This window comes from Orycteropus afer, unplaced genomic scaffold (assembly GCF_000298275.1).
Source record: "Orycteropus afer afer isolate SDZICR_OR568_19922 unplaced genomic scaffold, OryAfe1.0 scaffold00342, whole genome shotgun sequence".
NCBI classification, from domain to species: Eukaryota; Metazoa; Chordata; class Mammalia; order Tubulidentata; family Orycteropodidae; genus Orycteropus; species Orycteropus afer.
Window position 1 is genome coordinate 3,398,923 of NW_006921929.1, and position 17,662 is coordinate 3,416,584.

Sequence of the window (17,662 nt, forward strand, 5' to 3'; positions counted from 1 at the left end):
CATTGTTCTCCTTAGTTCATACAACCATATAGATGTTTCAGCATGAAATAAAGTACCTTCTTTCTCTTGCATAAGATTCCCTCTTGATTTCTATTTCTGCTTGTTTGGCTAGCAAGGCAGCTGCTTTAGCAGCTTCTACTTCTTCCTTTGTCTTTGCAAAACGAGCAGCTCTCTCTGCACGGTCCTTTAAAACATTAGACACCAATTATCTTTCACTGCCAAAATTATCTATTCACACACTTCCAAACTCAAGTTAATGAGAAACATCATACTCATGAAATTCCTTATAGCCATATGTGAACTATATCATTCTAAATCTGGTCATCTTTAATATTACCAATTGTCAGAGACTTCAAGTTATTATTGAATAAACAAGACCTTGATTTTGTTCACTCACAAACCCTGAAGCAAGGTCTGGCACATAGTAGATGCTCAGTAAGTATTCGCTGAATGAACAAATGAACAAACACTATTAAGGGAGGAGTGGTTTTCATATGTATAATACAGCTTAATTCTAAAAGCAATTATTACAAAACCATCCTAGGGTTCTATGATATACCTAAATCCTTCATCCCCAAAAAGGAATACTTGTGACTAAAGATTACTAAGTAACTAGTTCTTAGCTTGTTTTCCAGAGAATCCCTGAAAACTGCCTTCTGATTTACTTAATGAAATTTGTAACATACGAAAACACGGAGAAAAATCATTTTGAAAAAATAATCTAAAAACTCAACCATAACCATATCTTAACTTAATAAGCAATTTCTAACAAAATAAAGCTGAGAACTGCTACTCTTTGAATCACTTAACTATACTATTTACACATGCTCCATCTTAGAATAAACCAAAGTCAACATGCATAGAAAAATAATTTTACAAATTTCCTGGAGTAAAGCATTAAAAGTAAAATTAACACTCACCAAAGCAATCTGCTGTTTTATACGCTCTCGAGCTGCCCTATCTTCTGCTTTTTCTCTGTTTCTTTCCTCTAACATTCTTTTTGTTAATTCTTCTTCTTGCTTTCTTTTATAATCTAACATTTCTTTTCCAGTTTTTCTTCTCTCAATTTCCTTCTTAATCTCTCTCTGAATTAAAGAGAAAATAAGATTTAAGAGCTAGAAATGAATTTGACAGTCTGCCTCAGGTATTATTTTAAATGTAGGGCAAGCTGGTTATACAGTATACCTAAAGGGGTAAAATGTCTTAAAATGTAAGGGTCTATTTAAAGTTTATCGACAGCATGGCTAACGGTCAAATGTCTACCAATTAGTATACCTTTGGCAATGGTTAAGATTATGATGTAGTCAATGTAAGCTAAAAGCAAGAGATTCACAGGTCTTTGATTTCTCAAATTAATATTTTACCAACTCCAAGGGCAACAAGGCAGTCACTTATTTGAAGAACTGATAACTTTCCTATATTAGAACCCAAAGTGATGATGCAGTTTAGATATATAGGGTGATAAAAAATGAATGCTGCACTAGAATACAGCAACAGGAGAGGGAAAAATTCAGCAAAATGTCTACATATTTCTTTTCCACAAAAGAAACTTAAAATTTGATCTTCTACCTCACATCAAATAATATCAGCTTAAGTGTCTTTGTTTTTAGTGGAAAAGACTTGTTGCAGACAGACGATGGTCCAATTTATTCCTAACAATTTAAGAAAAAGAACACAAAAAGCATATAATATGAAGATACTAAGAAAGACAGAAAACTCCCTTCACAAATGCTGTCACACTGAAATGTAACTACAAAGCCATCCTAAGTCTACTCTTCACTGAATGGATGGGTAAAACAATGCTAGGTGCATGGATTTTACCTGTTCTTCTTCCTTCCTTTTCTCTTCTCTCCTTTCTTCCAGTTTTTTGGTTAGTCTGTGTTTTAAATAAAATACATTAATTGAGACTCATCATATTAAGGTCAAATACATTTAGGAAATTTATTTAGCTAAAAATAACTGAGGAAATGTAGACACTTATAAGAAAAGCCCTTGGAAGCACAATAGTAATAATTTATCTGCCAAGTTTCTGGTACCTAGAGAAATCTATGCACCAACTGCAGCCCATCCAAAGTATCCTTATCTCCTACTTACCTTTAGTTTTCATTTTTGAGGGATCTGATTTATCTGATATTGATTTTAAAATATACAAGTTTCAAACAATATATAAATGGATGATTTACAAATGTTTTACCCCTAACCACCAACATGGCACAAAATTATTAAAAGTAAGAGCAAAAATGTAAGGGCATCTATAGAAGCTACTAATAATGCCAAGGGAGCTCTGGTAGCATAGTGCCTAAGGCACTTGACTGCTAACCAGAAGGCTGGCGGTTCAAACCCACCAGCCACTCCTCAGAAGGAAGATGGGGCAATCTACTTCCGTAGTGATACTGCCTTGGAAACCCAAGGAGCGGTCACTATGAGTCGGATCCGACTTGACAGCACTTAACAACAATACCAAAATATGCTATTCATATTTCCAACTGTAAGAAGTTCATCATTGAAAAACTAATCATTCTAAAGTGAACAGCATGAAAAATTTGATAGACTTCTCAGCTAAAACAGAAACAAATAAAAAAATGGTTCTGCAATTACATGGTGGTGATGGTTGTACAACCTTGCAAATATACCAAAACCCACTGCACTGTACACTTTAAAAAGATGGTTTTTTTTGGGGGTGGGGGGGTTGGGGGTGGGGGGATTCATGACAACCCTTTGTGTGTCAGAGTAGAACTGTGCTCCATAGGGTTTGTTTGTTTGATTGATTGATTGACTGATTTATGAATGAATGAATGATTTGGGTGAAAGTTTACAGAGCAAATTCACTTTCCATACAGCAGTTCATACACACTTTGTCTCATGACATTGACTACAATTAAAAAGGTGGGTTTTGTTTTTTTTTTTAAATGTTACATTAATTATATCTCAATTTGTTTAACTGGTACTTTCTCTGATATAGATTTGGGATATACAAGTATATGTAAATGATAAAACTCAGCTGAACAACTTCTGCCAGAGATCAAGTATGTGCTGATAAGGGCAGAAAAGCTAGCATGAAGATTGTACCAACCAAATTTGGGGCAAAGTGTGCACCAAAAATATTAAGATGAATTATATATAACAACACATTAGAAGGAACAAAGGAGCTCTGGTAGCATAGTGCCTAAGGCACTTGACTGCTTACCAGAAGGCTGGCGGTTCAAACCCACCAGCCACTCCTTGGAAGGAAGGTTGGGCAATCCTACTTCCATAGGGATACTGCCTGGGAAACCCAAGGAAGGGTCGCTATGAGTCGGGGCCGACTCGATGGCAAACAACAACAACAACAGAAGGAACAAAAAGGATCTACTGCTGAGAGGAGTATCAATTCGTACAACCATTATGGAAAACTGGCCAGTATCCATGACCCAGAAATTCCCACTCCCATATATATGCCCAAAAGAAATGCATACATATGTTCACTGGGACATGTACAAGAATGTTCACAGCAGCCCTGTTCATAATAACCCAAACCTAAAGATAATTCTAATGGCTATTGATAGTAGAAAGGATAAATAAAATGTAGTACAGTCAAACAATACAGAAATGAGACTGCATCAACTAATGACACATGCAGCAACACAGATGAGCCACACAAAAATAATGGTGAGCAAAAGAGATCAAACACAGAAAGAATACATGCAGTATGATTCTAAATTTTTGCTTTTGATACTAATTAAAATATATGATTTTTTTAATTCTTAAAGTTAAAGGATGTGAAGTATAAATCGTTTAGTGATTGATGTGAATACGTGAATCTGTTAGTCAAAATGCATTATTTTGTTTAAAAATGGGCAGAATTATAAAGTTGAAAAACAGGCAAAATTAATCTGTGGTATCAGATTCAGGATAGCGGTCATCCTTGAGAGGGAAGCAATAATTGAGAAGGAGCATTAAGAAGGCTTCTACGACCTGGTAATTTTCTATGTCTTGATCTGGGTGCTGCTGTCTTTAAAAGTAGTAAAAAAAAATAGCGATTAAAGGTGAGAGAACACGTATCAGTGCTCTTCTCTACACTGGTGGACGCGGTTATAAAGGACATTATTGGGACTATTGGGGAAATGTAAATAGAGACAGTATATAAGAAAACCTTACTGTATTAAGTTACAGTTTCTTGAATGTGATAATGGTACTGTACTGTTGTTGTTTGTCATCGAGTTGATTCCAACCTGGAATGACGCTACAGGAAAGAGTAGAATGGCTCCAATGGCCCATTCTGTCTCCTAGGCTGACATCTTTAAGGGAGTATATCACCGGGGTTATCACCCACAGGGTGGTTGATGGGTTCACTCTACTGACCTGTCATTTAGCAGCCAAATACTTAACCACTGTACCACCAGAATTCCTAGAATTGTACTAGTATCTGAAAATATCTTTATTCTTAGGAGATATATATTGAAGTGTTTAGGGATGAAGTGAAATGATGTCGGCAAGTTTCAAATGATTCAGCCAAAAAAATTTCATTATATTCTTTCAGTTTTTGTTAGGTTTGAAACCTTTCCAATTTTAAGGCTGGGAGAGGAATTAATGGCACTTTATATTATCTTTCCCAGATAATTCTGCCCATTTTTAAACAAAATAATGCATTTTGACTAACAGATTCACGTATTCACATCAATCACTAAACGATTTATACTTCACATCCTTTAGCTTTAAGAATAAAAAAAATCATATATTTTAATTAGTATCAAAAGCAAAAATTTAGACATAACAATTACAGATCACCAATCTGATTGTTAAAAATTAAGTTTACTTCCTTGACAAAAGGCAATTCAAGGCTGAAAGACTATGTGCAAGGAAGGATGAGTTTCCAGGCTGACATCAATTTGGGTCATTCACATTCTCCTCTAACAAAATTATCTCTCCTTACAGCCATTCCTCGGAAGGAAGGTTGGGCAATCTACTTCCATAGTGATACCGCCTTGGAAACCCAAGGAGGGGTCGTTATGAGTCGGGTCTAACTCGATGGCACGTAATAACAAAATAGTTAGATAAGAAAAAAGCCCAAGACCTAATGTTGAGTAATTCATTTTCCAAAAACTCAGTCTCTGGGAATAAATGTCATAGCCTGAGAAGAAAGTAAGGATTTTACATTTATTAATCCCTCCTGCCAAGTTTTAAGATTGAATTTTTACTTTGTATAAAACTTATTTTAAAATATCACCAAAGTTAGATAAAAATCCAGGAAATTTTGTAGAGTCTGATATTACAAAGTTCTATAAATACTATCGTGTACCACAGGGATTTATGGGCCCAATTTATCTGGGCTGGAAAAAGCAAAGCAGTTCAGTTCTGTGAGATATGGAAAGTGGCAGAATTTTAGAGTTTCTGATCCAATAACCCTTCAGATGATGCCAGAGAATACATTAGTCAGAGGTAATAATAGCATTACACAGACTATGGCAGGGGATGGTGAAAATGAAGGCAAACCTAAGGGTATAAAGGATGAGCTAATAGGACATTTAGGATAGGAAAATGACATAGATTCGTGTTATTAGTTATTTAGAAGTGTCATTGAATCAAAGGCACAAAAGGAACAGAACTCCTTATTGGGTATGAACTCATCTCAATAAAACAGAGGACAACAATTTATGAATTAGTATTAGAATCTACCTAAGCTATGTAGATCAACTCAGTCTGATAAATTTGTCTCAGCAACAAGGACTCTATTAATTAAATGACTAAATAATCAGGGTTTTTCAAAGATTATCTAAGCAATGAAAATGTAATTTCCAGTAACGAAAGTTTCATCATCAAGAGTTTTATCAAAAACAATTCATCAATATTTCATCCAACTTCAGTATCAGTATCTTTTTTAAAGCACCCAGCCTATACATACATCATGTCATGGTCCCAACATCATATGCTTTAAAAGATACATACATATATATATTATACATACACTCTTCACTTATTGACTATCTTGTTATCTGACATTTCACGTTTACGGTAATAGTAAAGTTTACTATCTATTTTGCACGTTAATGATGTATATATCTGGCAATAACAAACACCGAGATGTGAGGCAAGAGCAATGCTGGCTGTGATGGTTAATGTCACGTGTCAACTTAGCTGAGTCATAATTCTCAGTGGTTCAGCCATTATATAATGATATAGTTAGTCATCCTCCATTACCACATAATGCTGATTTTCACAAAGTGAATGGTCTCTGGAATGTAACACCATGTCAATAAGTAAGAAGTGTGTGTCTATGTATACATAAATCTCTGAGAGGTTCAACTTTTTTTTAGTTGGAGGAAACTTAATAAAGATATGCTAATGATGAAAGTAATCACGTTGTTACGTGCATTTGTGTTGATTTTGACTCACAGTGACCCTGTATGACACAGCAGATCTCAAGCTGTAATCTTTACAAGAACAGACTGCCAGATCTTTCTCCCAAGGAGCCACTGGGTGGATTCAAATTGCCAAATTTCGGTTAGCAGCCAAGCACTTAACCTTTGTACCACCAAGACTCCTTATGAAAGCAATTTGTTGCTGTCAGGTGTTGTCAAGCCAGCTCTGATTCACAGTGACCCTATGTACAACAGAAGAAAATTTTGCCTGGTCCAAGGCCAGCCTAACAATCTGTGCTATACCTGAGCCCATCATTGCAGCCACTGTGTCGACTGATCTCACTGAGGGTCTTCCCCTTCTTCAATGACCCACCACTTTACCAAGCATGATATCCTTTCTCGAGGGAATGGTCCCTTCTGACAACATGACCAAAGTAGGTGTGATGAAGTCTGGAAACTCTTGCTTCCAAGGAGCATTTGGCTGCACTTCTTCCAGGATAGATTTGTTAGTTCTTCTGCAGTTCATGGTACTTTCAATATTCTTCAACAACACTACAACTCTTCTTAGGTCTTCCTTATTCACTGTCCAGCTTTCACATGCATATGAGGTGACTGAAAATATCACGGGTTGGATCAGACGCACGTCAGTCTTCAGCACTTTGCTCTTCAGGTCTTAAAAGAGGTCTTTTGCAGCAGATTTGCCCAATGCAACAAGTCATTTGATTTCTTGACTGTTGCTTCCATTGGTGTTGATCGTGGAACCAAGTAATATGAAATCTTTGACAACTTCAATCTTTTCTCCATTTATCATGATGCTGCTAATTGGTCCATTTGTGAGAATTTTCATTCCCTTTATGCTGAGGTGTTATCCATATTGCAGACTGTAGTCTTTAATCTTCATCAGTAAGTGCTTCAAGACATCTTCACTTTCAGCAAGCAAGGTTATGTCATCTACATATCGCAGGTTGTTAATGAGTCTTCCGTCAATCCTGACACCGCAATCTTCTTCATATAGTCCAGCTTCTCGGATAATGTGCCCAGCATACAGAATGAGTAAGTATGGTGAAAGGATACAACCTGACGCAGTCTCTACCTGATTTTAAACCATGCATGTTCTGTTCGAATGATAGCCTCCTGGTCTATGTATAGGTTCCCCATGAGCACAATTAAGCATTGTGGAGTTCTCATTCTTCTCCATGTTATCCATAATTTGTTATGATCCACAGGTGAATGCTTTTGCATAGTCAATAAAAGACAAGTAAACACATTTCTGGTATTCTTTGCTTTCACCCAAGATCCATCTGACATCAGCAATATCTCTTATTGCATAAGCTCTTCTGAATCCAGCTTGAATTTCTGGAAGCTCTAGGTCATTATACTGCTTCAACTGTTTCTGAATTATCTTCAGCAAGATTTTACTTGTATGTGAAATTAATGACATTGTTCAATAATTTCCACATTATGTGGCACCCACTTTCTTTGGAATGGGTACAAATTGGATCTCTTCCAGTCAGCTGGCCAGGTAGCTGTCTTCCAAATCTCTTGGCATAAACAAGTAAATGCTTCCAGGGCAGCATTCTTTTGTTGAAACATCTCAAGGGGTATTCCATCAATTCCTGGAGCCTTGTTTTTTGCCAATTCCTTCAGTGCAGCTTTGACTTCTTCCTTCAATACCATTGGTTCTTGATCATATGCCACCTTCTGAAATGGATGAACGTCAACTAATTATTTTGGGTACAGTGACTCTTTGTATTCCTCCCATCTTCTTTTGATGTTTCCTGCATCAGTCAATATTTTGCCCATAGAATCTTTCAATATTACAACTCGAGGCTTGAACTTTTTCTTCAGTTCTTTCACCTTGAGAAATACTGTGTTCTTTTCTTTTGTTTTTCTAACCCAGGTCTTAGCACATTTCATTATAACAATTGACTTTGTCTTCTCAACTGCTCTTTGAAATCTTCTGTTCAGCTCTTTTACTTGCCATTTCTTCCATTCGCTTTAGCTACTCTACATTCAAAAGCAAGTTTCAGAGTCTCTTCTGACATCCATTTTGGTTTTTTCCTCCTTTTCTGTCTTTTTAATGACCTTTTGCTTTCTTCATGGATGATGTTCTTGATGTCATCCCACAGTTTGTCTGGTTTTCAGTTACTGGTGTTCAGTGAGTTAAATCTATTCTTCAGATGGTCTCTAAATTCAGGTGGGATATAATCAAGGTCATTTTGGCTCTTGTGGACTTTTTTTTGTCTTCAACTTGCATATAAGCAGTTGATGGCCTGTTCCACAGTCAGTTCCTGGCCTTGTTTTAGCTGAAGATATTGAGCTGCTCCATGTCCTCTTTCCACAGATATAGGCAATCTGATTCTTGTGTATTCTACCTGGTAGGTATCATGTGTACAGCCACCATTTATGTTGTTGAGAAAAGGTATCTGCAATAAGTAAGTCATTGGTCTTGCAAAATCCTATCATGTGATCTCCAGCATCATTTCTATCACCAAGGTTTTCTAACTATTGGTGATTCTTTGTTTCCAACTTTCACATTCCAATCACCAGTAACAATCAATAAATCTTGATCGTATGTCTGGTCAATTCCAGATGCCGAAGTTGATAAAAGTCTTCCATTTCCTCATCTTTGGCTTTTGGTGGTTAGTGTGTAAATCTGAATGACAGTAGTATTAACTGGTCTTCCTTGTAGGCATATAGGTATTATCCCATCACTGACAGCAATGTATTTCAGGGTAGACATTCTTTGTGACAATGAATGTCATGCCATTCCTCTTTAAACTGTCATTCCTGGCATAGTAGATCATATGGTTGTCTGATTCAAAATGGCCAAAAGAAGACCATTTCAGCTCACTAATCCCTAGGATATAGATCTTTATGCATTCCATTTCATTTTTGACAACTTCCAGTTTTCCTAGATTCATACTTCATACATTCCATGTTCTGATTATTTACAGATGTTTGCAGCTGTTTCTTCCCATTTTGAGTTGTGTCAAATCAGCAAATGAAGGTCCTGAAAGCTTTACTCCATCCATATTAAGGTTGACTCTACTTTGAGGAGGCAGCTCTTCCCTAGTCATATTTTGAGTGCCTTCTGACCTGGGAGGCTCATCTTCTGACACTACTATCAGACAATGTTTCAGGGCTATTCATAAAGTTTTCTACTAATATATCAGACAGTGTTTCACTACTATTCATTAGGTTTTCACTGGCCAGTTCTTTGAGAAGTGGATGGCCCCTTCCTTTTTCCAAGTCTATCTTAGTCTAGAAGCTCTGCTGAAACCTGTCCATCATGGGTGACCCTGCTGGTATGAAATACTGCTGGCATAACCTCCAGTCTCACAGGAACACACAAGCCTCACAGTACAACAAAATGACAGACGAGTGGGGTATGAAAGTAGTACTCAATAATTGCTAATTACAAAATAATAAAGAGGAAAATATGTAATCTCTGAACTAGATGAAAAAAAGTCGTAATTTCTCTTTCATAGCTATTAGTATAAACATTTTGGTGTATGTCATAAAGAGTCTTTCATTCATACTACAGGTAACACATACACACCAGTATGTTTAAGTATAAAAACCATTTTTAATTAAAAATGATATTCTATTTGCAGAATCACACAGGCAGACATCAACTGACATTCTGTTACATAGGAATGGAAATTACTAAGATACAATAGCCACAGAAACTCCTCTTTGCCACTACCCTAAATATAAATAGTGCTTGATCCCCAACTGACCCAATAAAGTTGCTGTTGCTACCTGACGTATTTCTTCCTCCCTTTCCCCAAGTCTCCAATCCCTTTTCCAGAATTTTGGTTTTCATTTCATCCAAGGGTGGTACAAGAGTACACAGATGAAGGCCTACTGTTAGCAAAACAAAGAAACAAAAGAGGATGAGCCAGTGGGAACCTTGGTTCTCTGCTGCTGTTCTGATCTTATGCTATTTCCATTCCACTACAAAAGGATTAGAAGCTCTGGTGGCATAGTGCCTAAGGCATGTGACTGCTAACCAGAAGGCTGGCAGTTTAAACCCACCAGCCACTCCTCGGAAGGAAGGCTGGGCAATCTACTTCTGCAGTGATACCACTTGAAAACCCAAGGAGGGGTCACTATGAGTCAGAGTCGACTTGATGGTATTGAGTTTTGGTTTATAAAAGGATTTACACCTCAAAGTCTTGGCCATGCCCAACTTTTACAAAGAATGTATAGAACAATCAGAATGTTCAGGGTTTTGCTGAAATGAAACTGATCTTGAGTCATGGGCAAACACAAAGTCACCATGTTGGTAATCATTCTGAACTTTGTTTCCTTATGGCTTCTAATACTAAACTGGAAACAAAAAGTCAGAAATTTGCATCTGATTATTAGACCAACTAATAAAAAATAACTTATTAGACACTCACACACAACCCCAAGCTCAGTAGACAGTCATAAAATTGGCTGAAACCCTAGATCATTTGGAGGTTTTTATCCTACAGTACGGACCGATATAAACAGAAGTGACAGATGGAAACACACACATACCAAAATACCAGTAAAAAGGAAGTTGTAAGAATAACCAGACCTAGAAGTGACTGATGACTTCATTCAGAGATACTGAAAAGTTCAGATGATCAAATATTACAACACAAAATTCTGAAATGTCCTTTGTGTAATTTTAGCTTTTATTCAAAATAATGAAATCACTGAAACATTGTTTTTTTTTGAACAAACTACTACATGAAAAAATAAGAACAAACCTTTCCACTCTGACAGTGAGGTCCTCTGTAGGTCTTGGATTTAAACATTCACTATTCTCCTGAGAGGGAGTGGCATGGCCTGAACTTTCTCCTCCTTAATTATTAAATAAAAGGAAAAAAACAAATAATTGTTTTAAACGTTAATTTAAAAGAGATAAATCTTTTTTATTCTGACATTTATTAATAATCTTACGTCTTAAATATTACTCATTTTCCCTAAGAATAAAAACAAAGATAAGAAATGAGCTATTATTAATCTTAAAGTTCAGATATGGACAAAATAGTGTGTAAATGCCAAATAAGGCAGTTGAGGGCAAGCAAGGTAAAGTCAGAGATAAAACATGAGAAAACGTTAAATAAGTTGGTGCTAAAGACACAGTGAGGTAGCATCTTCTGACCTCCCCTAACTACACAAGAGGAAACAGAATCACTATCAGAAGCCCAAGGCCTATTCTAATAAGGCCAGACATGCCGCCACCCTCCAACCCTCTTAGTAACCTTATCACCAACTGTTCCTCCCATGGCACCCACCACCTCTCTGCTGGGTTCAATAAATCGCTGCAGTGACCACACAGAACTCACAGGTTACAGGATTTATTAGGGAAGCAACAGGCTACAATTCAAGTTCAGGAACACACTCAGTCTCTCTCAGCCAGCTGTCTCTCTCAGCAAGCCACTTCTCTTAGTCTTTCTCAGCAGCATGTCTCTCTGTTAGCAGTGAGAGTCTCTTGTGTCTCTTTCTCACATCTCTCTCTCAGCAGCACATCTCTTTCAGCAGCATGTCTCTCTCAGCTGGTAGTCAGAGACTTCCTTCTGCCTCTAGAAGGGCTCACTTTGAGCCTGGCAGAGTGGCAAAATCAACCAATCCCAACATCAGAATTCTACACACCTGAGACAGCAAACTTTCCAGAAGATTGCTTCATGCTGCTCCAACAGAAGCAGCATGTAACAACAGTAACACCAGGTAGATAACTTTAACAATCAGCTACTCATTTGCTCACAGCAAAGTGGGAGTTACAAAGACTGTGACTAGAAAAGCCATACCACGTAATTTACTACACCACACTTGGCAGGAAGGGTATAACAAAAGTAAAATAAGCACACCTGGCCAGGAGTTGTCATCACTTGAAAGCAGTGCTATGTGCACTCTCTAGTATACTGACTACATGTGGCTACTGAGCACTTGAAATGAGGCTAGTGCAGTTGAAGGACTGAATTTTTAATTGTATTTCATTTTAATTAGTTTAATTTTAAATAGCCACATTGAGCATGTAGTTCCAGAGCTCAAATTTGATCTTGGTTATGGCTCCAGACTTGTTGGCCCAAGGGGTATGCTTATAAAGGCCAGAGTGATTCCTTAGAGAGGCTCTTTGTTTTAACACCAATATTCTTTTGATTTTTTTTAAGGATTGAATTTTCTCCTGGCCTATTCTAGTGGACAGCTAGGGTCTGTGACTTCCTGGGTATATATGCCTGAAACCTATGTCTTTTTTCTCCATATCACTCACCACCAATTGATTCTTCTTTATATTTATGATCTTTTGAAAAACAAGGACTATGGAAGCAGAGGCTGGGTTCAAATCCCAGCTGTCAATTTAAGTTACTTAACTATTTGTAAAATACCTGTCTGTAATACCTAATCTGTAAAATGAAGACAGTAACCTCATACAGCCATTGTAATAATTAAATAAGTTAATGTAAGTGCTTAGAACTTTATTGAGACTGACACGTAATAACTGTTTTACTTATTACAGAAGTAGTAGAAATAATTATTACTAAGTCTTTCTTATAACTTTGCTATTCTTAATTATCTCCTTTTATGTTTAAGGAATTTTAGATACTCATTGAAAAAACATTTTTAAAATTGTAAAAATGTTTATAACAATGCCAAAAAATAGAATGAATTGGCGGGGAGGGGACCAAAAAGGGTTTTGTTCATTAAGTCTAACAGAAGTTGATGAATAAAGTAGAAGCAGATCAACTTCTTCTTAGAAAAATGATGCAATATTCAAGGTGCCAGAATTTGGGTTCTAACTTCTTCAATGACTTCTAAAATTCAAAGAGCAGAACACACAGAATTAAGTGGTTATTTAAGCTCCAAAACAGGTAGCAAGAGCATCTAATAGTCTAAAGTAAAAGCTGTACACATGTATTCTTATACAAATAACGTACAACCTCTACAAGTTTGCCAACCACGCTCTCCCACTGTGAGGTATTTTCGTAAGTGCCACTATGCCTGTTCTCTTTTTTTTTTTTTTAACAAGTTGCTGTAAAAAGAGAGAACTAGCATAGTGGGATTAACAAAAATATCTCACAGGGGGAGAGTGCAGTTGGCAAACAATTGTGAGTGTATGTTATTTGTGTAAAAATACATTAAGCATTGAGATGCTTCCAAAGTACTGTGTCATGAAAGAAATGGAAGATCAGATAATCATGACTAGATATTATGGACTGAATTGTGTCTCCCACAAATGTGTTGTAAATCCTAACTTCCATGCATGTGGTTATCATCTCATTTGGGAATGGATTGTCTTTGGTATGTTAATGAGGTGGGATTAGTGTAGGGTGTGTTTTGAGTCAATCTCTTACCAGATTAAGATAAAACCAAACCAAACCCACTGCCATCCAGTCATTCCAAGTCATTTATTGACCCCCACTGGGTTTCCGAAATGGTAGAAGTAGATTGGCCTCCTTCCATGGAGTGGCTGGTGGGTTTGAACCGCCAGCCTTCTGGTTAAGAGTCAAATGCCTTAGGCATTGCACCACCAGAGCTCCTTAAAATATAAAAGGAGTAACATACACAGGTTTGACACAGGGTATTTCTACATATGTATTTACATATGCTACAAATATATCCATGAATACAGTAGCTCATACAGGGGCAAAGTTATGAAAACTTCTTAGCCAAAACAAACACCTTAAGAGAATGACTTGCTGGGCCTGAGGGCTTAAGACCATAGTCTCAGGGGATACTAAGGTCAACTGGCATAACACAGTCCACAAAGACAATGTACTACATCCTACTTTGGTGATTAGTGACTAGGGTCTTAAAAGCTTGAGAGTGGCCATCTAAGGGACAACTATTGGTCTCTCCCCGTCTGGAGTAAAGAAGAGTGAAAAAAACCAAAGACACAAGGAAATGGTCCAAAGGATTAATACACCATGTGAACTCAGAATCCATGACCCTGAGACCAGAAGAACTGATGGTGCCTAACTACAACTACTGATTACTCTGAAAGGTATCACAAAAGGAGGTCCTGGATAGAGTGGGAGAAAGATGTGGAAAAAACTCAAAATTATTTAAAATACTAGACTACCTGGTCTGATAAAGACTACAGGAACCTCCAACACTATATCCTTTAGATATCCTTCAGGCCTGGAACTGGACTCACCCACATGGCTCCATTTCAGCAAAATGATAGGCAGGCTTATATATTGAACAATAACACCAGGGAGATACACATTCCTTGGAACAATCAACCACACAAGACCAAAAAGAGCATTTGCCTGGCAATAAAGTTCAGAATGCAGGAAGGGCTAAGAATGAAGGAGGATAAACAGGGAGGAAGCAGGAAGAGTGCTGTTACATTATAGGCATTGCAATCAATGTCACAAAAGAAATTGTATGTGAATTGTTGAATGGAAACCAATTTGCTCTGTAAACATTCACCCAAATCACAACAAAAAAGGTTTGGTTTTTTTTTTTTTTAAAAAAAAAAAGGTATAAAAGAAGATCAAGCAAGCATAGATAGGGGAAGATAAGATGGCAATCCACTTGGACATCTGTAAGGAACCAGGAAGAGAAGATGAAGAGATAAGGACACTCCCTAAGCAGACAGAGAAAAGAAGTCTTCCCCTATAGCCACCACCTAAATTTGGACTTCTAGCGTCCTAAACTGTGAGACAATAAATTGTTTGTTAAAGCCATCCATTTGTGGTATTTATTATAGCAGCACTAGATAACTAAGACCAAAGTCTGAGAAATCATGAATAACAAGAAGTTCTTATCTATGAAATATGTCACTTTGGCCACAAGAAAACGGTGGAACCTAAACAAATCATAGTCAAATTGTGGAAAAAACAAAGAAAAAAATCCCAAAAGCTAACAGAGAGAGTTTTGGTAAGATGGCAGAATAGGCACAAAGACTGCACAGACCCTCTTCAACAAAGAAAAGGGGAACAAATTAACACAGACACAGAAGATAATCCTGGACCCCTGAGCCTTGAAGGGAAGGATATAGAAGTGGACTACTCAAACTAGCAGACGAATTTGCATGAAAATACCAAAAAAGGTAGCGATCCTGACGGCAGACACCTTGGAGATTCCTGAATGGTGGCAGGACTGAAGAATCAACCTAAAAATCAGCCCTGCTAGCCAGGGACTGCACAGAGGACTGCTCTGGTGGCTGGGGAATAAAAGGCAAAGCAGCAGCAAAGAGGAAGGCAGGCTGAGCTGTGGACTCTTGCCTGTCCAGAGGGTGCAGCCATTTTGAATGTTTACAAGTGGCTTGACCATTTTTGGATATTTAACGCAACAGAGTTCATAAGGATTCCAGGGGCTTAAGAACAGGGTCCACTTGCCAGTAATCTCAAGGACATTCCGGACCCGGACGACTGAAAAAGTGTGATATTCCCCTTGTTGCTCTTATACCTCACACCCGCTTGGTAAATGGAGGTGCAGCCATCCCCCACTCCCACTCATCTTCTGGGCCCACAGGAACTCTATCCCAGTCTGTGTGCTCAGACAGAGCCCGGGTGCCCTCCCCTGATTTTTTTTTTTTTTTTTCTGTTTTTTAGTTTGCTTGTTTTTGCCTGCTTTTAAACTACTATTATTATTACTGCTTTTGTTCCTTTCACTGTTATTCTTTATTCGTCCCCTCCCAGGTCCTAGTTTTCAGCTTTTTTTCCTTTCCCTATTTCTGGTTGGCCCCCGGGGATGGCCTCAGGGCCTCGGGCAGTCAGCTGCCACACCCAAGGCTGGCGGTTCAAACCCACCGGCCGCTCCCCGCCAGGTAGACGGGCCATCTCTTTGGGAGCTCTGGTAGCATAGTGGCTGAGACACTTGACTGCTAACCAGATGGCTGGCGGTTCAAACCCACCAGCCACTCCTCGGAAGGAAGGTTGGGCAATCCTACTTCCGTAGTGATACTGCCTTGGAAACCCAAGGAGGGGTCGCTATGAGTCGGGGCCGACTCGACGGCACATAACAACAACAACAATTTCTGGTTGCACTTTTCTTTTTCCTTCTTTCCTCGTGGTTAACCCCATTCCTTATTTTTCTTTCTGCATTGTTCCCATTTTTTGCTTCATTATTCTCCTTCTCTACCTTTTTTTCTCTTATTACCCTACACCCAGATATTGCAGGTTTTCTTGTTTTTTTCTTCTTCTTTTTCACTTTTTTCTGTGATTACTGTTCCTATGTGATTGCATGGTGTTACTTTTTGTCCATATGCTTTTATTTTTTTGATAGTTATTCAATTGTAATTTTTGTCTAACTGAGTGGGAGACAGCAATAGTCCCCAAAAGACACCACTACAACTCCTGCAACTTCACTAAATGAGTGAGAGCCATCACCTCCTTCTCCACCAACGGGCCAACAATAAAAAACCACCAAAAAAAGCCTGAATCATCCTTGGCTGCTCTTCACAAACAGTTAACAGAGATCGAAATACAACAATACCATGATGTCTCGGAGACAGCAGACGATCACAGTCCACACAAAGAAGCAGGATAAAGTGGTAGAAACAAGGGAGCAGGATACAGACCCAGAACACATCCCGGAGGAAGAAGCAGCACTGGAACTCTCTGATAAGGAATTCAAAGAATGATATTGAGGTACTTTCAAAGGATTGAGAGACATACCAAGGAAAATACAGAAAAAAAACCCTAGAAGAAATTTGGAAGAAAACACAAGAACAGAATAACAAAATAAATGAAAAACTAGAAATGATTCTAAATCTACAGATAGAAATCCAGAAGACTAATATTAAATTGTCAGAAATAGATAACACATTGGAAGGGCAAAAGGAGTAGAATTGAAACAATGGAAGACAGAATTAATGACATTGAAGACAAATACCTGAATACTTCTTTGGAAAGGAATCAATCAGAAAAAAAATCAAAACAAAATGAAGAAAGCCTAATGTTCATGTGGGATACCATCAAAAGGAATAACCTACATGTCACTGGAATTTCAAAAGAGGAAGAGAAAAATAAAACCACCAAGTAAACTGTCCAAGATTTGTTGGAGGAGAACTTCCCTGATATGATGAAAGATGAGAATATATCCATTCAAGAAGTCCAACAAACCCTAAACAGGATAGATCCCAAAAGAAAATCACCAAGGCATATCATGATCAAACTCATCAAAACCAAAGACAAAGACTGAATTCTGAAAGCAGCACGGGAAAAAAAAACAAAAAGTTACTTACAAAGGACAACCAATAAGAATAAGCTGTGACTTCTCAGCAGAAACCATGCAAGGAAGAAGACAATGGGATGGTATATATAAAACTCTGAAAGAGAAAAATTTTCAACCAAGAATTACATACCCAGCAAAATTATCCCTCAAATATGATG

At 37.7% G+C, this 17,662-nt stretch overlaps 1 protein-coding gene across 1 annotated transcript in view; it reads right to left on the reverse strand.

The window, feature by feature from the left end:
* The window catches only part of UBXN4 (UBX domain protein 4), a 75,890-nt gene that overhangs the window by 20,021 nt on the left and 38,207 nt on the right, over positions 1-17,662 (reverse strand). Inside the window, exons 6-9 of the mRNA XM_007952501.2 lie at positions 11,084-11,177; positions 1,822-1,876; positions 921-1,085; positions 57-184 (exon numbers count right to left, since the gene is read on the reverse strand). Coding sequence (XP_007950692.1) covers positions 57-184; positions 921-1,085; positions 1,822-1,876; positions 11,084-11,177 — 442 coding nt within the window. The remainder of the gene's footprint in view (positions 1-56; positions 185-920; positions 1,086-1,821; positions 1,877-11,083; positions 11,178-17,662) is intronic.